The sequence below is a fragment of the Lissotriton vulgaris genome, chromosome 5, assembly GCF_964263255.1.
Source record: "Lissotriton vulgaris chromosome 5, aLisVul1.2, whole genome shotgun sequence".
NCBI lineage: Eukaryota > Metazoa > Chordata > Amphibia > Caudata > Salamandridae > Lissotriton > Lissotriton vulgaris.
The window spans coordinates 555,383,459-555,403,245 of NC_141693.1; the positions used below are offsets into that span (position 1 = coordinate 555,383,459).

At 44.3% G+C, this 19,787-nt stretch overlaps 1 protein-coding gene across 1 annotated transcript in view; it reads left to right on the forward strand.

The window, feature by feature from the left end:
- The window catches only part of GLUD1 (glutamate dehydrogenase 1), a 226,940-nt gene that overhangs the window by 187,750 nt on the left and 19,403 nt on the right, over positions 1-19,787 (forward strand). The window contains exons 11-12 of the mRNA XM_086922016.1: positions 9,522-9,613; positions 15,897-15,959. Coding sequence (XP_086778142.1) covers positions 9,522-9,613; positions 15,897-15,959 — 155 coding nt within the window. The remainder of the gene's footprint in view (positions 1-9,521; positions 9,614-15,896; positions 15,960-19,787) is intronic.

Below are 19,787 nucleotides of genomic sequence, written 5' to 3' on the forward strand. Positions count from 1 at the left end.
CTGCAGAATACTCATTTACACATCCGCTACTCTGGACATTCGTGCGTGTCTGGAATCTGTAGACCTTGGGGAAGTTACTCTAGCCATGGTTTCACCTTTCCATAAGGTAATACTGAAATGTAAAACGCACTGACTTTCCTTGGCATGTTCCCTTCCAGTGTATAAAGCCTATTCCATGTCACCACCCAATTCTGCATAAGTCCTGCCACACCATTCACTCTGTAGCTGCTCCTGGACTGCACACGCTAGGAATCTCCCCTCCACACGCTAGGAATCTCCCCTGTGCAATCCCTAAACGTGTGAACAAGCATGTACACGTGTCTGCATGTAACCAGCGCCGTGCCCCATACTCCAGCTGCTGCGCAGCGGCCTGGTCAAGCCAGGGGTACACTGGCCAAATCTCCATTCAGTCTCCTTCATTATGAGTTCACTGTGGGTTAGTCCCAGATTATGAGGCTTCCCCACAGTAAAAGCTCAACAATTAGGTGCTCAAAAAGCAAAAAATCCGGGCTGCCCATAGTGTCAGAACCACCTTTTAACAGCAAGCTACAGCAACATTCCCTCACATTGATTCTCATAGCACTAACGTGAGCAAGACAACCGTGGTACACTACTAGAACTCTCGGTAGTACCACATCCAAAATTAAAACTCTCTGCACATCTACTGACACAGAACCATGGAGAGATCATGCATCCAGACCCAATGCAGCTCGAATCTAGCGATTTGGCTCCTGAGGTCTTAAAATTTGGATACCTCAATCTTCCACCTGATTACATGAATGTCATTAAAGAAGCGAGACGCCCCACCACTAGAGCATGCTATGCAGCCAAGTGGAAAAGGTTTGTTGTGTATTGCACAAATAACAACATTGACCCATTAGATGTTTCCGTCCAAAGCATCATATGCTACCTGCTACATCTACAAAGATGTAATTTAGCGTACTCCTCAATCAGGTTAAATCTTGCTGCTATAGCAGCCTACCTTCAAAACGGACAACATTTGTCATTATTTAGAGTACCTGCCATCAAAGCGTTTATGGAAGGACTCAAAAGAATAATTCCTCCCAGGATACCACCCTCCCCGGTATGGAATTTAAATATTATTCTCACTAGACTTATGGGTCCTCCATTTGAACCATTGCATAAGTGTGAATTACAGTTCCTTACATGGAAAGTTGCTTTTTTAGTTGCTATTACCTCACTCAGAAGAGTAAGTGAGATCAGGTATTACCAATTCAAGAACCATTCATACAACTCCATCACAACAAAGTGGTTCTTAAAACAAACCCGAAATTCCTTCCAAAAGTCATTTAGCCTTTCCACCTCAACCAATCTATTGAGTTGCCAGTATTCTTTTCTCAACCACAAACCGTTGCGGAAAGAGCTCTACATACATTAGATGTAAAAAGAGTACGCCTCTACTACATTGATGGGACAAAACCATTTCGTAAAACAAAACAATTGTGTCCTTTTCTCCTCCACATAAAGGTAATCCCATTCCAAAATCTGGGATTGCTGGGTGGGTTGTTAAGTGCATTCAAATTTATCAAAAAGCAAAACTCTCTCTATCCATTCCCCCTAAAGCTCATTCCACCCGTAAATTAGGGGCATCTATGGCATTCCTAGGAAATATACCCCAAGATGATATCTGTAAAGCAGCTACATGATCAACACCGCACACATTTACAAAACACTACTGTGTAGATGTGCAGGCAAAACAACAAGCTAGTGAGGGCCAGGCTTTACTCAAGACATCATTTCAAACTACTGCAACAGATACTGGTGGTCGCCGCTAAGGGAGAAACTCCTATGCAATAGTGTGTGGTCTGCAGCCCATATGCCTCGAACGGAAAATGCTACTTACCAGTATGCATCTGTTCTTGGCATGTAGGGCTGCAGAGCCACACATGCCCACCCGCCTCCCCGGCTACCTATATCTGTTCCAGTAATATCTTAATTAGATACACAAGACATGGACATCCTTTTATGTACTCTTACAACTCCATCATTTCCCCAATGGCGAAAAACAATCTGACGATGGAGTCGATGCCCATGCGCTCTACGATCTACAGGAGGAGTCATCCAACAGACAAAGACTCTTCCAAGACAACAACAAAGTGTAATCATCCGGGCCCACCACCAGATGGCGATCGATGCAATAGTGTGTGGCTCTGAAGCCCTACATGCCAACAGATGCATACTGGTAAGTAGCATTTTCCTTCCTATTTTTGTATCGCATCTAATTCTCTGGTTGATATTAGTTACAGGACCATTCTTTGGACGTACTTTTTGTGAATAATAGTTTAGTTCAGGAGTAGTACATTTCCCATTTGGGTGGTCTCTATTTGTGATATTTTGTGTGTACAATTAAGCTGCCGAAATTACCGAGCTCAGTCAAGTCACTTATGTTTAATTTACCTTGAAAAGGTTTGAAGGACATTTACCATTTTTTTCAAAACATTTACTTGAGACATTCATGCTTTAATTGGTGAACTTTTATACTGGTTTTTATCTCTTGGACGTCGAATGCTGCACTATTAGACTGCGTGCTTTACTGCGAGTATTAAGAGCATTTATGTGACCTTGAGATTTGCCCTGTGCTCTCCTGTACCGTTACATGAGAATGTGAGCATGAGCCCGGAGTCCTTTGTGTATAGAACAGCTACAATCATGATTTCTCCAATTTTTTTGTGGAAATGCTCTGATTGCAAAAGATAGTCATGTCAGGAAGCGGTTCCTTTTGCATCTCCTGTTTCATGCAGTTTTCATTACATTGATTGCCTGTGCGCGTTTCACTCAAGGTAATGCTGGTGATGGTGTTCTGCAGGCTTGCTTTTGTCAAAGGTCTGCGTTGGTCCACACCATCGCAGCGATGGGCTCTGTGTATAAGACGGAACTAGCAACCATGCACTGAAAGTGTTGTGAGCATCTAAGCCTCCTTGTGTGCATAATCTTCGCTTGACACTGCTCGCCGTTATTTACACCTATATTAACAAGCATTGGCATAGCCAATAGGTCTTGCCTTTGGGACCTCATAAATGTGTAGCCATGCAGTACATTATAGTGGGTGTGTGCCGCCGTAGATTGAAGGGGTATACAATTACTACACAGGGTCATGCGGGCTGATTCAGGTATATATCTGCAGTGATGTTATATAGTTTCTCGATGCAAACTAACGCATCCTGGTGGGAGGTTAATGTCAAACGGAATACCCTGAAGAGGATGTTGGCATTTTGTATAGCTCTTTGTGTGTAACAATTCAACCAGTAATTTAATAAACTATTGTTTCCTATGAGGAACAAAAACTGTTTGAGAATCTCCGTTCATGTTGATTAAACGATGCATACAAAAGTAACACCATGCTGCCATACGAAGTGTACTCATGAGCGGCGGAGGGCGGGCGTGAGTGGGTCTTTGTCCATGTGTTTGGATGAGATCAATTCACTGCCCCTCCCCCTTTCCTTAGACATTGTGTGGTTTAAGTGAGGGAGTGGTAAAAGAATGGCTTTCAACAGTCCGTGCTGGCTGGAAAACAAACAAGATACAAGAAAAGCCTTACGTTCTGGGCCAGTCCAAGAGACTCTAGGAAATCTGGATGTGCTAGGATTTACATTTACTTAGTAATAATTTTTAGAGCATTGAACTTTGCAGCTTTTTTAGAAAGTAATTTACTAGTCAATGGGAACGGACAACTTACTAGAGTAATCACAGCAGGAATTGAAATGAAGTTAGCCATTACAGAAATACCTCATCCAGCTACAAGGGCCTAAGAACCTCACCTAATCGTAAATATAACACGGAGCTGAGAAAAGTAGAAGCGAAACTGAGTTAAAAGAAGGGGTACTGAAGACCAAGGGGAGGGGCTAAAACTCATGACTGAAGTTCTGTCAGTGAAACATTGTGTCCGGATGGATTTATGGCACCTCTTACAGCAAACAGACATTTTGGTCAGGAAGGGCAGGCAATAGACTTGAGACCCATACCAGCTATACATGATCATGAAAAGCGCTGGTCTAACATTCAAACCTACACGCACGGGTACAAATCTCATGCAGCAAGGATTCCTTAGTTATTGAACATGCAAAATTCAAGAAATTCAAAACTGTCCTATCTCAAAAACCAATACGGGCCCCTCTCGCACAAACAAAGTCTCTTCCAAACCAATGAAGAACAGCGACCAGCATTCTCTAATTCCGGAATAAAACCAGAAGCCATCTATTCTCTGTGATCCTAAAACAAGACTTTTGCAGCTATGTTACAATCAAGGGCTTTATTTAGATTGGACCTCGTCTTTCATAACCTTGTTGTTAGCTGCAAACCAAGATGACGGGACATCGAGAAAGTTAGGTAGCTGTCCTGCCTTTGGAGCGATCGGGTAAAATTAATGGGGTATTATGTATTGGCCCTTTTCATTGGCTAGGCAACTGGTATTACACAATTCTGCTTTGCTGCGTTTTTTCGCATAAGTACCAGTGGTAGGTACTGGGTGTTGTAGAGGTATGAAAGTCTGATAATTTATGGGATATGGAAGGAGCCAAGCCGGGGTCCCGCTATACTTACTCTAAGAGCCAAGTAAAAAAAAACAAGCTTGTGAGTGATGTAGAACAAAAGTTATTTGGCCCTAACAAAAAACTTATTTTTATGTTGTATTTTTTTACGGCCCCTTTTGAACTGGCAGTAGCTGTAAACATGAACAAGCATTTACAATGCAATGTTCTTGGCATTATTAAAGGTAGAGCTATTGGCATTGCGCATGACATTTTTTTCTTTTTTTTTTTAAACACAAATAAGTGGTATTGTCATTTACAATGGCAATAGGTGAGCATTAGAGAGTAGTAGAGTATTTGCGGACACAGATCCACACAGCCCCCCCCACACACACAGCCCCCCCTCCCACACACACAGCCCCCCCTCCCACACACACAGCCCCCCCTCCCACACACACAGCCCCCCCTCCCACACACAGCCCCCCCTCCCACACACACAGACCCCCTCCCACACACACAGACCCCCTCCCACACACACAGACCCCCTCCCACACACAGACCCCCTCCCACACACACAGACCCCCTCCCACACACACAGACCCCCCCCCCCCCACACACACAGCCCCCCCACACACAGCCCCCCCCACACACACACAGCCCCCCCCCACACACACACACAGCCCCCCCCCACACACACACACAGCCCCCCCCCACACACACACAGCCCCCCCCCCACACACACACACAGCCCCCCCCCCCACACACACAGCCCCCCCCCCCACACACACACAGCCCCCCCCCCCACACACACACACACGGTTTTTGTGCCTCTGTGCCTTGCTTGTAATCTGGTTTTTGTGCCTCTGTGCCTTGCTTGTAATCTGGTTTTTGTGCCTTTGTGCCAGGTTAATTAGCACGTGATTGTTTCCTCCCTATAATCCTCTCACAGTGGGAAGAGGGGGTGGGAAAGCGGTTTGAGGGCTCTCCTGTGGGAAAGCGGCTATCCCGAACCGTATCACTCAAAGGTGTCGCCCATACTGCAACACAGGCAGGTCGGGACTGCCGCCCAGGTGCCAAGTGTGCTGTAACTTTGAAAGAACCGAGTCGCGTGCAGAGTGAATTACCTCAGCACCTGTCCCTCCCTGGGAAGGCCCGGCTAGCAGACACGGAGCAGAAAGCTGGCACCCGTCTGTTACGAAAACACCCCAAATCTTATTTTTTTTATAGATACTGCACATAACCCTTCTCAAACTAGTACACTTTGCGTTCTGTCCAGACTTACCTGGCTTCAGCAGAGCCCCATTTTTTTTTTTAAAGTAAAAAAAAAATGTACGTTTGTATTTTAAGGCATAAAGATAATGTGAGCGTCTCCACAACATACACTAGAAGGCTCTTTCGAGATGCGCGCCTTTTTGGAAGGCCCTAAGTTGTTCCTTAGGGCCTCATTACCATAAATACCTTTGCAAAGCCTAGCCTCTCCCACGGTATTTCCGTTTGATGCAATAACATACTTCTGACATGTCACAGTAAAGATGGTCTTACTCGTGTTTTTAGAAAACTCTATATTTTGCTTCGATTTAGTTCCCTAAACCGATGTTGTCTGACTTGGGCCCTACCCCAAAACACACAAAACACACATTTGTCTACACTGCAACATAGCTGCCATTTTGATCGATAGTTTCCTTCCAGCACCAGCATTCTGTGGCCTTCAGAACACGCAAAGCTGCATGTGATTGCAAACGTAGAAACCTATATCACCTAAAGGTAAATACTCTGTAAAGCATAACTCTTTGAGGAGGCCATAAGGACCAAAGGCCGCCAGCAGTTAGGTGAGCACTTTACATTAAGCATTCACCCAAAATAGCTCCCGTCTAATAGTGGCATATCGAAATAACCGCAATGAAAAATGGTGCGAAATCTAAAACACTCACGCGAAAACACTACTTTAGCAGAGTTGCCAGTTCTCACAACTTAAACAGTCTTGGCTTGTTTTGCCAGTGCAACGTTACCTTTTCCAGAATTTTCCCATGGAGGATATGCAACTGCAAGAGGAGCCCACGAGCTATTTTCTGGGAAGTATATCTAACACAGAACCACTCTGATAATTTAAAATAAGGCTAGTAAGGCAACACAGTTTGTAGTAAAAGTCAAGGTTTTCACGCAAATGTGACAAAGAAAAAAAAAATATTTGTAACATAAGAAGTAGCACATTTTTCCATAGACTTTAGTGAAAGTTTTTTTTTTTTTTTTTTTTTTTTTAAAAAACCTTGCACGACCCTACATAATTCATGACCCCAAAAACATTCCGGGACAGATAATTCACTCTAGCACACCTTAAGTTTTTGGGGAGAGCATTTCATGCCATTTATTTTACATGAGCACCAGTTACGTTACACAAGGACACATTCATTTTTGGTAGGCACGGGGCGGTTAAGCGATTTGCCCAGAATCCCAGGATGCTGAGCCGACGCCAATGCTTGAACCTGGTTCCCAAGCTCCAAAGTCTGCAGCTCTGGCCGTAAGGCCACATCCTCTCCCTTACCCATATGCACTATTTCGCAATAAACACTATTACACGGTGCAATTCTGACGCATGGCAAATTCCAGGCACTATTCCGTGAACGCTTTGTGGGGGCACAGCCGCTGACTCCCTAATGTGACATCCCCCTCGGATATACTTGTCGGGAGGTGTGCGAGCGCATGTCTGCTCTCACACCTCACCTTGTCTGACTTCATGGCAGGCGCTAGGTGCTGAAGTGTGCTTCACCCCTCCCCCGGCCAGTACAAGCCTATGAAAGGTCCCACCACTGGGGTTAGAGGAGGGGGCTGCAAACAAGTGTGCCGTCTTACCATCCATGACAAAAGAGCCTGCCATGCCAATTAGGATGCATTGACAAGAAGGTGAGCAAGTGTGCGAGGGCGGCTTCCAGAGATCAAAGAAGCGAGCGTCCACAACAATGGCAGGCAGATGTGAGGGCTTACTTCCTGCGTCAAAAGGGACTTTGAATATTCTAATGAGCAAGCGTGGCCAGAGACCGGCAGCGTCCACGATGTCAGGGGACAGGAGGCACAAAATGAGTCCCGCAGAGAGGGCGGTTGCTTTTCTATGCAATAAACCTTAACAGACGTCCACAAACACTGAAAGATCTCAAAGTTAAAAGGCACCAAAGAGTCAGGATTGTAACAAGTGTAATTCAGGGATAAACACAAACACATGTAATAGCAGGGAAGGCAAGAGGACACGCGAACCAGGAAACAAGAAAAAAACAAGGGCCGGACGCGGTCGGGCAGAAATGGCTGCCTCAAAGCTCTGAAATTTTCGGAATCGGGGGTGTGTTTTTTGGTGAGTGACGGATGACGTCACAGAACCTAAAAAACACGCCCCCCGAATCCGAAAAAGACTGGGCTTAAAGGGAGTGACGCCCCTCTCCAATGGCTGGCCAGCATTTAAAAGGCCAGCCAATGGAGAAGAGGGGCGGGTTCAAGCCCTCTACACTAAGAAACATAATCTCGGAGCTCCGCCCACTGCTTACGCAGTGCGACGGAGTCCTCCGCCTAAAAAGGGAGAAAAACAAAGTTGAAACAAGGGAGGCCACTAAAGCAACCATGCTTTGTTTACTTAAGAACATGAGCCAAGATCATAAGGGATGTATGCAGCTGGCACAATGCACGCCGCTGCTCGCTCCCGAGACCCCTAGGCCAGGGGAGTTAACGTGAAGAGAAAAGGCAAAGACATACAGCAGTCTTTGGCCTTTTGTGCGCTTTCATTTTTTGAAAGCCACACACAAAGCCCAATAGGATTTCACAACCAGACGCACAAGCTTTCTGAAAGCTTTCTGAATGTCTGGGGTGATTACAAGATGCTCTCTCCTAGAGCAGCCTATGCGCACTGCGCTCGTCGAGACCTAAAAAGCAGCTTCAGTTTACCACTAGGTGGCAGGATACTCATTGTTTGGCACCAGTTCACCATGTACAGATTAGAAATAACAATCCCCATAAATGAAAAGGGATCTTTCTTTTTAATTATTTTTTCTTTACTATGAACACCTTACTGTGGTTTAAAAAAAAAAGCATTCATCTGGTTAATCAGATTCACATATTTACTTTTTATGTTTACCTCTGTGGTGACTAAAGCATTCACTTTCCAGGCAGACTGAGCTTTGTCCTGGGTGCCTCCATGAAGGTCTATGGAAATGCTCAATTCGCTCGCTGTCTTGATCTTCTTTGTACTTAAGAGGCGCAAAATGCTGTGGCTCTACTTTTTCTAGAGACTCGCTCAAGAAGGCTGTAACACCATAACGTCGCCATGCTGTTATCAAGTTATCATATCCCAGCAAATGTCGCTTTGGTTGTTGAAGTTCTCCTGCACTTTTCCATTTATTTTTGAGTTTGAGGGACCCTTCAACCCAAATGACCTCTCAAAGTGGAGGGCCAGTGCTCTGTAGGGACACACATGCTGTATAATTTAACTGATCTCTCCATCCTATACCCTGTATTTCCTGATTGGTGTCTGCTTTTGTGTAGTTTTGTAGGACAGTAGTTTCACCTAGGAGTAATTCCTACTTTTCTACCTTTTGAACAAAGTCCAGCGAAGCCGGTTATGCAGGGTACGTTTTTGAGTTTCAACAGTGGCTGTGTATATGTTGTACTAGATAGGGTAAGGGCTTGTAAGGCATGTTCTGCAAATTTGGTGATGTTTGGTATGGAATGCGATGTAACTATTGGTTGATCTGTGAATGCAGATTAGCATCTCTGTATATTTTGATTAGCAGATGGATTTTCCCTAACCTGCTTAGCAGCGAAATGTAATTTTACCTGGTTACTTATGTTAGTTTGCTTAATGGCCACACATATTGTTTCAGTGTCATTGAAATTGTTGAAATGTACACAGCTGCCTTCACCAATGATTTAGCACCCATCAGTTGACCTGAAGTCAGGTTTGCTCTCCTTCTCATCAGACACCCCCCATCCCCAGTATTATGCTGGCTTGTAAATTTGTCTTGTTGACTTCTTATTTTGTATCCTTACCCCCAGTGTCTGTTCAGGAAAGCTTGGAGAGGAAATTCGGGAAACATGGAGGAACTATCCCGGTCGTGCCAACGGCAGAGTTCCAAGCACGTATATCTGTGAGTATTGTCCATTAGACTTGGTATGGGGGACGAAACCTGTGTGTGCAGTTAGGTAGATTTATTTTCTGGATAGACTGCCAGCTTCAAGCTCACATGACTGTATTTGCTTACTACTGTTGTGCTGGAACAAGCTCTAAAAAGGATCATCAGCATGGTAAATGAAATAATTAAGTGGACATGTGTCTACGTCCACTTGTATTTATTGTGTGGGTCCACCATGCAATGTAGAACAAACCGTTGCTCCTTGCATGTCATATTTTTTGTTGTTTTTTTTTGTGGGTGGGTGGGTTCCTACTTGCTTTGCAAGTTGAAAAAAATAAAAACTGTACTGATAAGTATGGTGCCTATTTGCTATTCACCTGAACCTTCAATGTATTTTCTTCACAAGCAAATGCACTGAAAACCTAGGCAAGGAAACTCTAGCTATGGCAGGTAGTACTCGCCCGGAGAGGAAACACTGGCAGGACCACCTGCCAACCAATAAATGATGCCTCAAATGTCTTTAAAGTAGAATGTCTCCAGTGCCCCGCTCTCTCGTTCCAGGTAAAGTAAGAAAGCCTAATCTAGTTGTGACATTTTTCTTTTTGGGTGCAATATAAGCCAGTAACTGATTTTATGAGACCACTAAGTCCTAAAGGCTAGATAGGAGTTTCTTTGCTATCTCTGGGCATCTCCCAATGCTTGCTCCATCGGTGGGTACAGATTTCCGCTCAATGAGGGCCAATGATTGGAAAAGGTTGTCATTGTTCGAAGCCATTATATAGTAAGCCTTTTCACAAAAGCTCAACTTTGCAACCGCAAAAAATGTAGCTCTGTAGTGTACTGAAGTTACATGAGTCAAAGGTCTTTCTGACAATTTGCACCTTGCTACTCATTGCAGTTGGGTAGGTGGAGGGGATGTGAAACCCCATTCCTCTTTCACCATCTCTGCTCGAATGACAGTGTCCTGCATCTGGGTTGTTGTAACTAGAGTTGTCAAGCCATGATGTAGAAGAGGGGATTTTGAAGTAGAAACGGTCACCCAGCTTCTATTCTGGCAGTCACAGTTGGAAGCATCACTTGAGAGTAGAACAATCAAGAGAAATCCACTAGAGTATAAAAACTGATATCATCCCAGATGTACCGCTATTACCGCCCCTCTTTTAGTAATACATCACACACCTTCCAAAAAGTTCTCCCACGTCTCCATCGGTCGCAGCACGCCCCGTCCCTCAGCGGGAAGAACCAAATGATGAAGCATGCCACCATAGGGCCTTTTGGTGGGTGAGGGTTATTTTAAGGAAAAGGAATTATTTTCCCTTGGGGAATAGCGGTACATCAGGGATGATATCCATTTTTACTCTCTAGTGGATTTCTCTTTATTGATCTATACCTTACAGGTGGCAAGGTCAACGCACCTCTCTTCCTCCTTTGATTACCATAATCACTTGAGAGTAGCTAGCGGTTCAGGGGACAGCGTCATGATCCCACGATATTCATTCATAAGTTGCTACTTTATTTGTACAAAGCAGCTCTTTGCTTTAAGCAATGGAGACTACTATGTTGGCATTCTACAAATACAGAGCTGGTGAGCTGCTGCACCTCAATTGTTTAATGTGCAGCTACTAGGTGGGAATCGCACACTGCATCCATTCTTCGTTAACCTTAATGCAACTGGGAATCTGCAAACCTTACTGAATAATCTTTTTGCCGTTCAACAGATTAGTACATTCATTGTAGTTCAAAAAATGGTGGGCAGCATTGCATACTCTGCAAAAATTACATCTGCGAAGTGACCTAATAGAACATGAGGCGTTAAGTCCATAATTTGGTTGCATATAAAGTGTTTATGGTGTTGATGACTGCATCCAAAACCAGAGCCAGGGCAAAATTATCGGCTAATACATGTATTTTCTTATCTTATGTGTATTCTTAATGGAGTAGTTGGAGGTACGCTGCTTGCACAACACTATTTTTTACCCTAACCAACTAAGTATGATGTGGTCAAACCCCACATGTTGCTGCATGGATGACTAGGAGATCATTGTTATGTTTCCTCTGTGCAATAATCTCCAAATGTGTTATTAAGAAGCTTGAATACATGAATGTCAAGCCACATATAAGAACATTTAAATTTCCCTTGACTCAATTTCTGAGTTTGTTCAATGAATTCTTAAGTGATCGAAACCAGTTACATTAGTCTCCTACCAGTAACTTTTGAACGTGCACATTGATTCATCAAAATGCCAGGGATAGCGAAATCGACAATGCACACCCTTTTGTCCTTAATTGTATCACAGAAACTGACACCATATGACCTGTTAACCCTGAAACTTCTTAGGATGTGATGTCACATAACCTTAACTCTGACAAATGGGTAATTCACATTGCTGATGTTACAATAAAACTACAAGACACAGATACTGCGTTAAGTTCTATTATGGGCATGGCAAAAAGGACTCCAGTACCAACTTCATACCTACAATACCGCAAATGGACTGATGTCACAATTTTCGTCTTGGACATATTGGCTGTTTGGACAGTCTATAAAACCTAAAAAGTGGATGCTTGGAGAAACTTCAATTGAGGTAGTGGAACAATACAACTATCGTGGAGTAATCTTTGATAATAAGTTATCATGGGCAAGCCATTCGGTCAGTAAAAATGCAAAATCAATGGTTATTACTAAATCTCGAGATTCGTGAAAATGTTTGGAGGGAATGCAAATAGCCCATCACTCAAAGCATTACAAATGAAAATAATTCCGTACTTATTATATGCCTCTCCAGTAACGAGTAAGAAAGTCATTCTCAAATTTGAGAAATGGTTTATGAAATGTGTATGCACCTTACTAAATCTACGCATTGCATCATAAGATTGGAATTTGGTCTAAAATCGTTGGAACTGTTGCATAAGAGGTTGTGTGAACTACATTATTGATTGTGCCATGGCTGATCCATTTGCATTGAAACATGCAATATTTGAAGAGCTAGGGAGTGACAAAGTCAGGGATTTAGAACTGTATAGTATAATGATGGAATTGGGATCTTATGGTCTGCCTGATCTACAGTATATGGGGCCAGTGGCTGAATCTGTGCGGAAAAGTCTAATATTCAATACATTAACTACACAGCAGTGGAATTTAGATCTTTTACAAGCTGGAAAATATAAACCCATGGATTTATTAATCTTCTCATATACCGTACAGAGTCAAGAATATTTTAGGCTGGAATCTACCTTATTATATAAAAAGGAAATGTTCGAGGCATATGAGCTGCAGATCCTACATTTAGCAATAGATCACCACCTGGTGTTGGGCTCGGATGATTGCAGGTTGTTGTCTTCTTGGAAGAAGTCTTTGTAGTCACGAGATAGGTGACTCCTCCCTTGGACAATACTGCGCATGGTCATCGACTCCATCCTCGGATTGTTTTTTTCCGCCACTGTGTTCAGATGAAAGTTTTCCCCTCCGGCTAGAAAAGACTTTTTCAGCTTTTTTCGAAGCGAGAAACTTTAAACCAACTTATTTCGACATCGAATAGACTTTTAGACATCACCAGCTACATTCCGGTGCATCGACGCGGGCAGTTGGGCCCATCGGCGCCGTGCGGCCTACGCCTCATGGACAGAACTCCATTCAAGAGAAGCCCGGTATGTCGAGCAAAATTCCCTCATAGCGACCATCACGAGGTTTGATATAATTGGGACCCTGACTTGAGTTTCCACCTATAATTGGGATCCTGTCCTGATTCCCCCTATATTGGGATCCTGTCATGATTCCACCTATATTGGGATCCTGACATGATCTTTGAAAGTGATTAGATGTGATACCAGCCCTGAGAACTTGGAAACAGTGGGGTCACAAAGCATTTTAAACAACAATTTTCACAAAGTTAGTCAAAAACCATAGACTCTGAAAGGGCATTTATGAAATATTTAAGCCTTTTTATGGCGTGGCATGCCAGTGAAACCTGATGTTCCCCAAGAGTTGGCATTTTTTGGAAAATACATGTTTCACAGGTGCACCAAATGTCAAGTACCCTTCATTGTGCCAAGGCCAGTATTTTCTTTTTTGCCACTCGTATGCCATGGGTGCCCCTTAAGCTAAAAAAATCCATATACAATGATGGCACCAGAATTTGGTCATTAATGCTGTCCATACACCATGGTGGCCCTGATGTCAAAGACTTCGAATTTTCAGGACCAGCATTTTGTCATGGTTGTCCAGTCCCATATGCCACTGTTGTCCTCCCTTATAACAATTGACTCCAATGCACTACCAACATTTTGCCTCGGATGCAATCCATGCCAAGAGCTTCCTCAAGTATGGCAGCACAAACTTTTTCATGGTTTCCCCATATGCCAAGAACTTCCTCTAGTGTACTAGTACATCACCACAAGTGTCCATTATGCCAAGAATTTCTTTAAGCATGCCAGTATTTTGCCACATGTTCTTGCCCTGCTAAGTATTTATTGCCTGCCATATCCCAGCACCAGTATTCTGATTTTGGTGTTTCCTTAACTCAATAATGACCTTCAGTTGGCCAGGAAGAACAGTAGGCTTGCAAGCATAACACTGCATTCTTACTCACACTCGCGCATCCTCGCATAGATGCACTCGTGCTCATTCTCAGTCACTCATACTCATTCATTCACACTGATTCTCAACCCACTTATACTTGCTCAAGGCCATGCAGTCTCATCCCCAGTTTCCGTCACTCACTGTCACTTACTCATTCTCACTCTCGCATCAACTCTCCCTCACACCCATTCTTACTAATTTAAATTTGCTACTTCTCACTCATTCACTTTTACGGTCGGTAACTCTAACTCACCTGTACTCAATTATTGACACACTATCTTACACTCTACCTGTCACTGACTTACTTTCACTCACACATACAAACCTACACATGTTCAGGGTATCCCTCACACAAGTAAACTCTTAACTGCAATCATGCAACATACATTTAAAAGCATTTTCTTTTACTTACCTCATCTGTCAGTGAAGGTCTCGTTCCAACTCCTGGTGCTCCAATTTTTATTACACTAATAGTGAAAGACCATTATTCACTGAATATATTTTTTAAAAAGCAGAAACTAAGGAACCTAAACCCTGACAACCATAAGAATGAGACTCTCCTGCGTTCTTCGCACTGATTTTGCCACCTCTGAGGCTAGGCGTCCGAAAGACGGTGGCAGAGGTTGCAAGGGGCAAGCTAGGGGTTTGCAGCCGAGACCCCTAAATTACATCTATGCTTATGATATCCAGCAAGCATACCTAGCTATTGCATAAGTTCAGTTTCTTGACAGCAATAGTCTTTTCCTGAAGACAATAAAACCCTGGAAGAAGGGCATTAATGGCATTAAAGGTCGTGCCACAAGGTATTAATCCGCAGAAAATGGTACAACCGCCTTTACCCCAAGGAGAAACCCCTCCAAGACCTTTAGTTATAGATAATTTCAGGTTGCCTGGCCAATTACTCACTTGCGTGTTGTACACGCTCCTGTCAATATGGCAGCTTGAGTAAGTGTGACCAATTGGGCATTCGTTTGTATTCTTTTCTACCGAGGTTACCTCCTAGTAATGCTAGCTTGCAAGTCTCCGCAACAAGGTTGGAGTGGAATCAATGTAAATGCATTAGTTAAGAAAATTCTACTCGCGTGAATTTGACTCCTATTACCAATGTCTACACTCCATACTTGACTGTGCTGTGGCCCAGGAGCTTCAAGGCCATGCACATTCTGCAGTGGCGAGGTGAGGCTTGAAGCAATTGACAGATGTAGTATAAGGTTAGCGATTTGTAGCACATCTCTTCTCAGTTTTTTTGTGGTTTATTTTTTTTACTATTTGCAGAAAAAGGTGGCGTAATGTTATTGATATAATTCAGCCATGCTGATGCATCCTTTATAACCCATTTCTATTTTTGTGATGTTAAATGTGGATTTTTCCTAAAATGCTAATAAGAAATGCTGCCTTTGTTTTTTTTAAATGCCTATGCAATTTGGTGAATTTTTCTCTGCTTTGAAAGTACCTCACAAGACCGTCCACAGCTGTGCAGTGCTTATGTATGAAGTGAAGATAACGGACACGTTAATTTTCTGTCACAGACCAGTAACCTTTAGTTTGTTGCAATTGGGAGTTGCTAGGAAGGCTGCAGCGAAGTCATACATGACTATTTTTCATTAACTTTTCTAAACCGTGTGTATGCAAATACAGATCCGGGTTCACACGATTAATCATGAGTCTGGTAATCGGAGGAGTGTCACTTACCACAGGTTTCTTTTCTCCTCTCTACAGGGTGCATCTGAAAAAGACATTGTTCATTCTGGATTGGCTTACACCATGGAGCGGTCTGCTAGGGTAAGCATTTTACCATTTAACTGGTTACCATATGGTTTCTGAACTAAATCTGTTGTAAATGGCCAAAAGATGTGGACATTGTTTAGGTTGGTTCCTGAGATTTTGTGGAGGACAGACTGGTCTTGTGTCACTGTGCAATAATCTATTCTTCTAAATCCATGCCGTCCAGTCTGCAAGTGGGAGATCTTCCAAAACTGAATTGGCATATGTTCCCCTTTCCCTGAAACTACTTATACACTGCAGTTCTCTTTGAGTCCAGTTCGTTTATCCGTTACATAAGCATGATTAGTGTTTGTTGCAGCTTCACATTGTGAATTTACAAACTTTAAATGGAAAAGAAGTTAATGTAATGTAGAATAGTGTGGGAAGACCAACAGGCAACCAGCAGTAAGAATGCTGTGTCTAGGAGAAAGGGAAAGGCCAATACAATGGAGAGAACAATAGTGCGACTCCTTTCCCTGCCCAGTTTTTCCTTGCCTGTTTTTTTTCTGTCCGTAGAGCTCTGTGCTCCACAGCACTGCAAAAGAGTTGAGTAGCATCTGTCGTTTCCCTATGAAACATGTTCTAAATATTGGATTGACTTATTGGTCTAAAAATGCGCCAGTGCCATGGGAGTTTAATTTTACGTGGCCTGCTGTGTGCATTTACATCACCCATATATAAATGCAAAAATAATTGGCTAGCATGAGCACCTTGGTGGTCATGGCTGCACTACGGTAAAACCTGGCATGAAAGTCTGTCGTATAGGAATTAATAATTCACGCCTAAAATGTGTCTTGTAAGCTCTCAAGTCCTGGTGTCTAATGTATTAAAAATAAAACGGTGACGAGCTACATATTTGAAATGAATGCCCCCGGTGATTGAAGGCCTTAAAGTTGTTTTCCTGTTATGTTTTGCTCGTTTATTAAATACATTTTTTTAAAGAAGGGCCTTTATGATTTGAAAGTATTTTATCCCACATTTCAGATTTTTTTTATAACATAAGTGGAAAAGTGACAACTAACTTTGTGCTACATAAACCTTAGAACCACTGTGGTCATTCATTTCAACTCCAGTTGCTGAATATTAATTCCTGGCTGGAGATAATGACCTGACCTGACTTTCCAGAGGACAGTCGCTTGGCCTCTAGACTCAGTAAGAAAGGGGTGTTGTCAACAGTGTCATGTAGCAAGGAATAGCCGTTTAGGAGGGGAGGGAGGTTAATAGTTGGGAGAACAAAAGACAGCCTTAAAACCGTACCTCCTTTGACTCTGAGATGCCAAGTAGGGCTGTACTCCAGGAGCCCCACTAGGTGTTTTTGCCCTAACAGCACTTTGAGAACAACCGTTCCCACCAGGACCAACTGTAGGGAGAGCTAACTGAAATAGGGGAGATTGAGTATGGGCCTGCCTTGAGCTTTTCCAGAGTTCAGTCACCCTTAAATTAGGTCTTGTAATTTTTACAGAAAAGCCAAGAGCAATTTATACAAAAGTAGGGTGAATTGGGTGGAGAAAATTCTCAGTTCCTTGCCTAGTGCACAAGATAAAACGGGCACCTCACCACCAACTCCCCAGAACATTCATCTACCAGGAAGACACCCCTGAAGAAGGCCCTGCTACAAGAAAGAAAAATCCTGTCCTCTTTCTTGTACCTATGGACTGGAACCTCTTTCCAGGGATTAGGTGCGTACTTCTGTATTCCGGCTCCAGGAACAAAAAAAGCAGGACTCCTGACTCCAACAAGGTCTATCTAACCTGAAAAGAACCCTGCAGGAGTCCTGTCTGGACCAAGAACTAGTGCATAGATTAGAAGCCTGCCCTGAAGACCTGGGTGCCCCAGGAGTGACAAGTAGGACATTTCTAAGTTTCCCAGCAGTTGGAGGAAAGCGGAACCTTTAATATTTTCATCCTCCAGAGAACTAGGAAGGGGGGTCTCATCCACAAGGTGGCCGCATCTATGAGGTGGCCAGTGTGTGGGGGGCGTAAGTCAGGGATGGGGGTGAGGCAGAAAATCTGGTTTGTCCAGCTTAGCCTCTGGATGATATATTGCTGCAGTATCCTCCTGCAAAAGCTATCCAGACTCTTGGTCACTGAAGCTACAGCAGGATAAGAATCTAAGCCTGAAGGTTCAGCCTTTGGGTGAGGCAGCAAATACATCCCTTTAGCGAAACTACTTTGATGGCTAAGAAATAAAGCTTTGTCCCATATGACACTTTTGACACCAAAACAAATGGCTTCAACTGGGGCTTGAAGACAATGTGTCAGACTTTGTGAGATCCTCGTAGGCCTCAACCTTGGACTTTGCCCTACTTCTGTATTTTCATTTCCAGTTCAGAATCCAATCCCAAGGTAAAAAATTTGACAGACTACCTGCTCGGTGTGTTTGAGGCATGTGGGCTGCTGAATTCATATCTGTGCATAGATCGCCGCCTAGTGTTGGGTCCGGATGATTGCACATTGTTGTCCTGGAAGAGTCTTCGAAGTATCACGAGATAGGTGGCTCCTCCCCTGGACTACAGTGCGCATGGGCATCGACTCCATCCTCAGATTGTTTTTTTTCCGCCATTGGGTTCGGATGTCTTTAATTCCCTCTTGTCGGAATCGATAGAAAAACTTTCTTGAGACCACAAGGTCTTTAGGCTATACGTCGGTATTGTCTTGCGTTCGGCTTTACTTCTTCTAGCTCGGCTCCGAGCCGGTTTTTGTACTTCCGCGTGCTTTCAGCGCGGAAGGCCTAGTCGACGCTCCTGACTTATCGACCAACCATCATGGACCGAAGTCCATTCAAGAGATGTCCGGTCTGTAACTCGAAGTACCCCTACATCGACGTCCATCCAGTGTGCAACAAGTGTCTGTCGCCGGACCATGATGAGGCCAAGTGTATGGCCTGTTCACGCTTCAGGTCCAAGAAGACACTTAAGCTTCGACGAGCTGCGCGCCTGGAGGCCCAGCAATCTGCTTCGGCGACTGCGGACATTTTCGATGCTGGGGATGTCGAGGAAGAATATATCCAGGACGTTTCGGAATCAAACCCCGCGTCGGACGTCGAATAAGACTACGACGCTGATGCTGAGGTGTTCGAAAGCGAAGAAGTCGTCTAGGAGGTAGGAGACGACGACGGTGCCCTCGGGGCCATGGAGGATAGCTCGGACGAGGAGCTTCCTCAAACTGACTCTGAGGCTGTGCCTATTCATAAGGCCCAGGTCGAGGGATCGCCTTCGGGCCTTACCCAAGACGTCGATATGGGTTCCACGGCCCCGCCTTTGGGCCTGGCCACGGACATTGTTACCGAGCCACTCCCTGGCAAAACGAAACCGAAAGTGAAACCTACGGTCTCGACGCCAGATACTGCGCAGGTGCAAGCATCGAAACCGAAAGTGCGCATCGCTTTGGTCGGATCGATAACTTCGGAGGCTTCGGCGCCGAAGATGGCTGTCGAGCCGAAAGGCCAAGTCAAGGGCGTCGAGACTAAAGTAAAGGTGGTCGATACTGGCGCGTCGGCGCCAAGGACGGTCGACGCCGGCAAGGGCCTTGCCGACCCGAAGAAGGCTGTCGCCAAACCAAAGTAAACTCTCGGTGACCCGAAGAAGCGACTCGATGACCCGAAGGTCCTCTCTGCCCTGCGTCCGCACGACCAGGCCAAGAGCGATGCGCCTCGTGAGTCGACTACGAAAGTGGCCTCGAAGGACTCCGCTGAACCAGCGCGTCCATCCGCCGCGTTCACCAAAAAGGTGATGGACTCCCTGCAGCGCATCAAGGACGGCACCGCGGCGGTCGAACCGAAGGACCCTCCGCCTGCGAAGCCTGTGGAGAAACCAGTTAAGGCGTCCACGCCGATCCTCTTTACGTT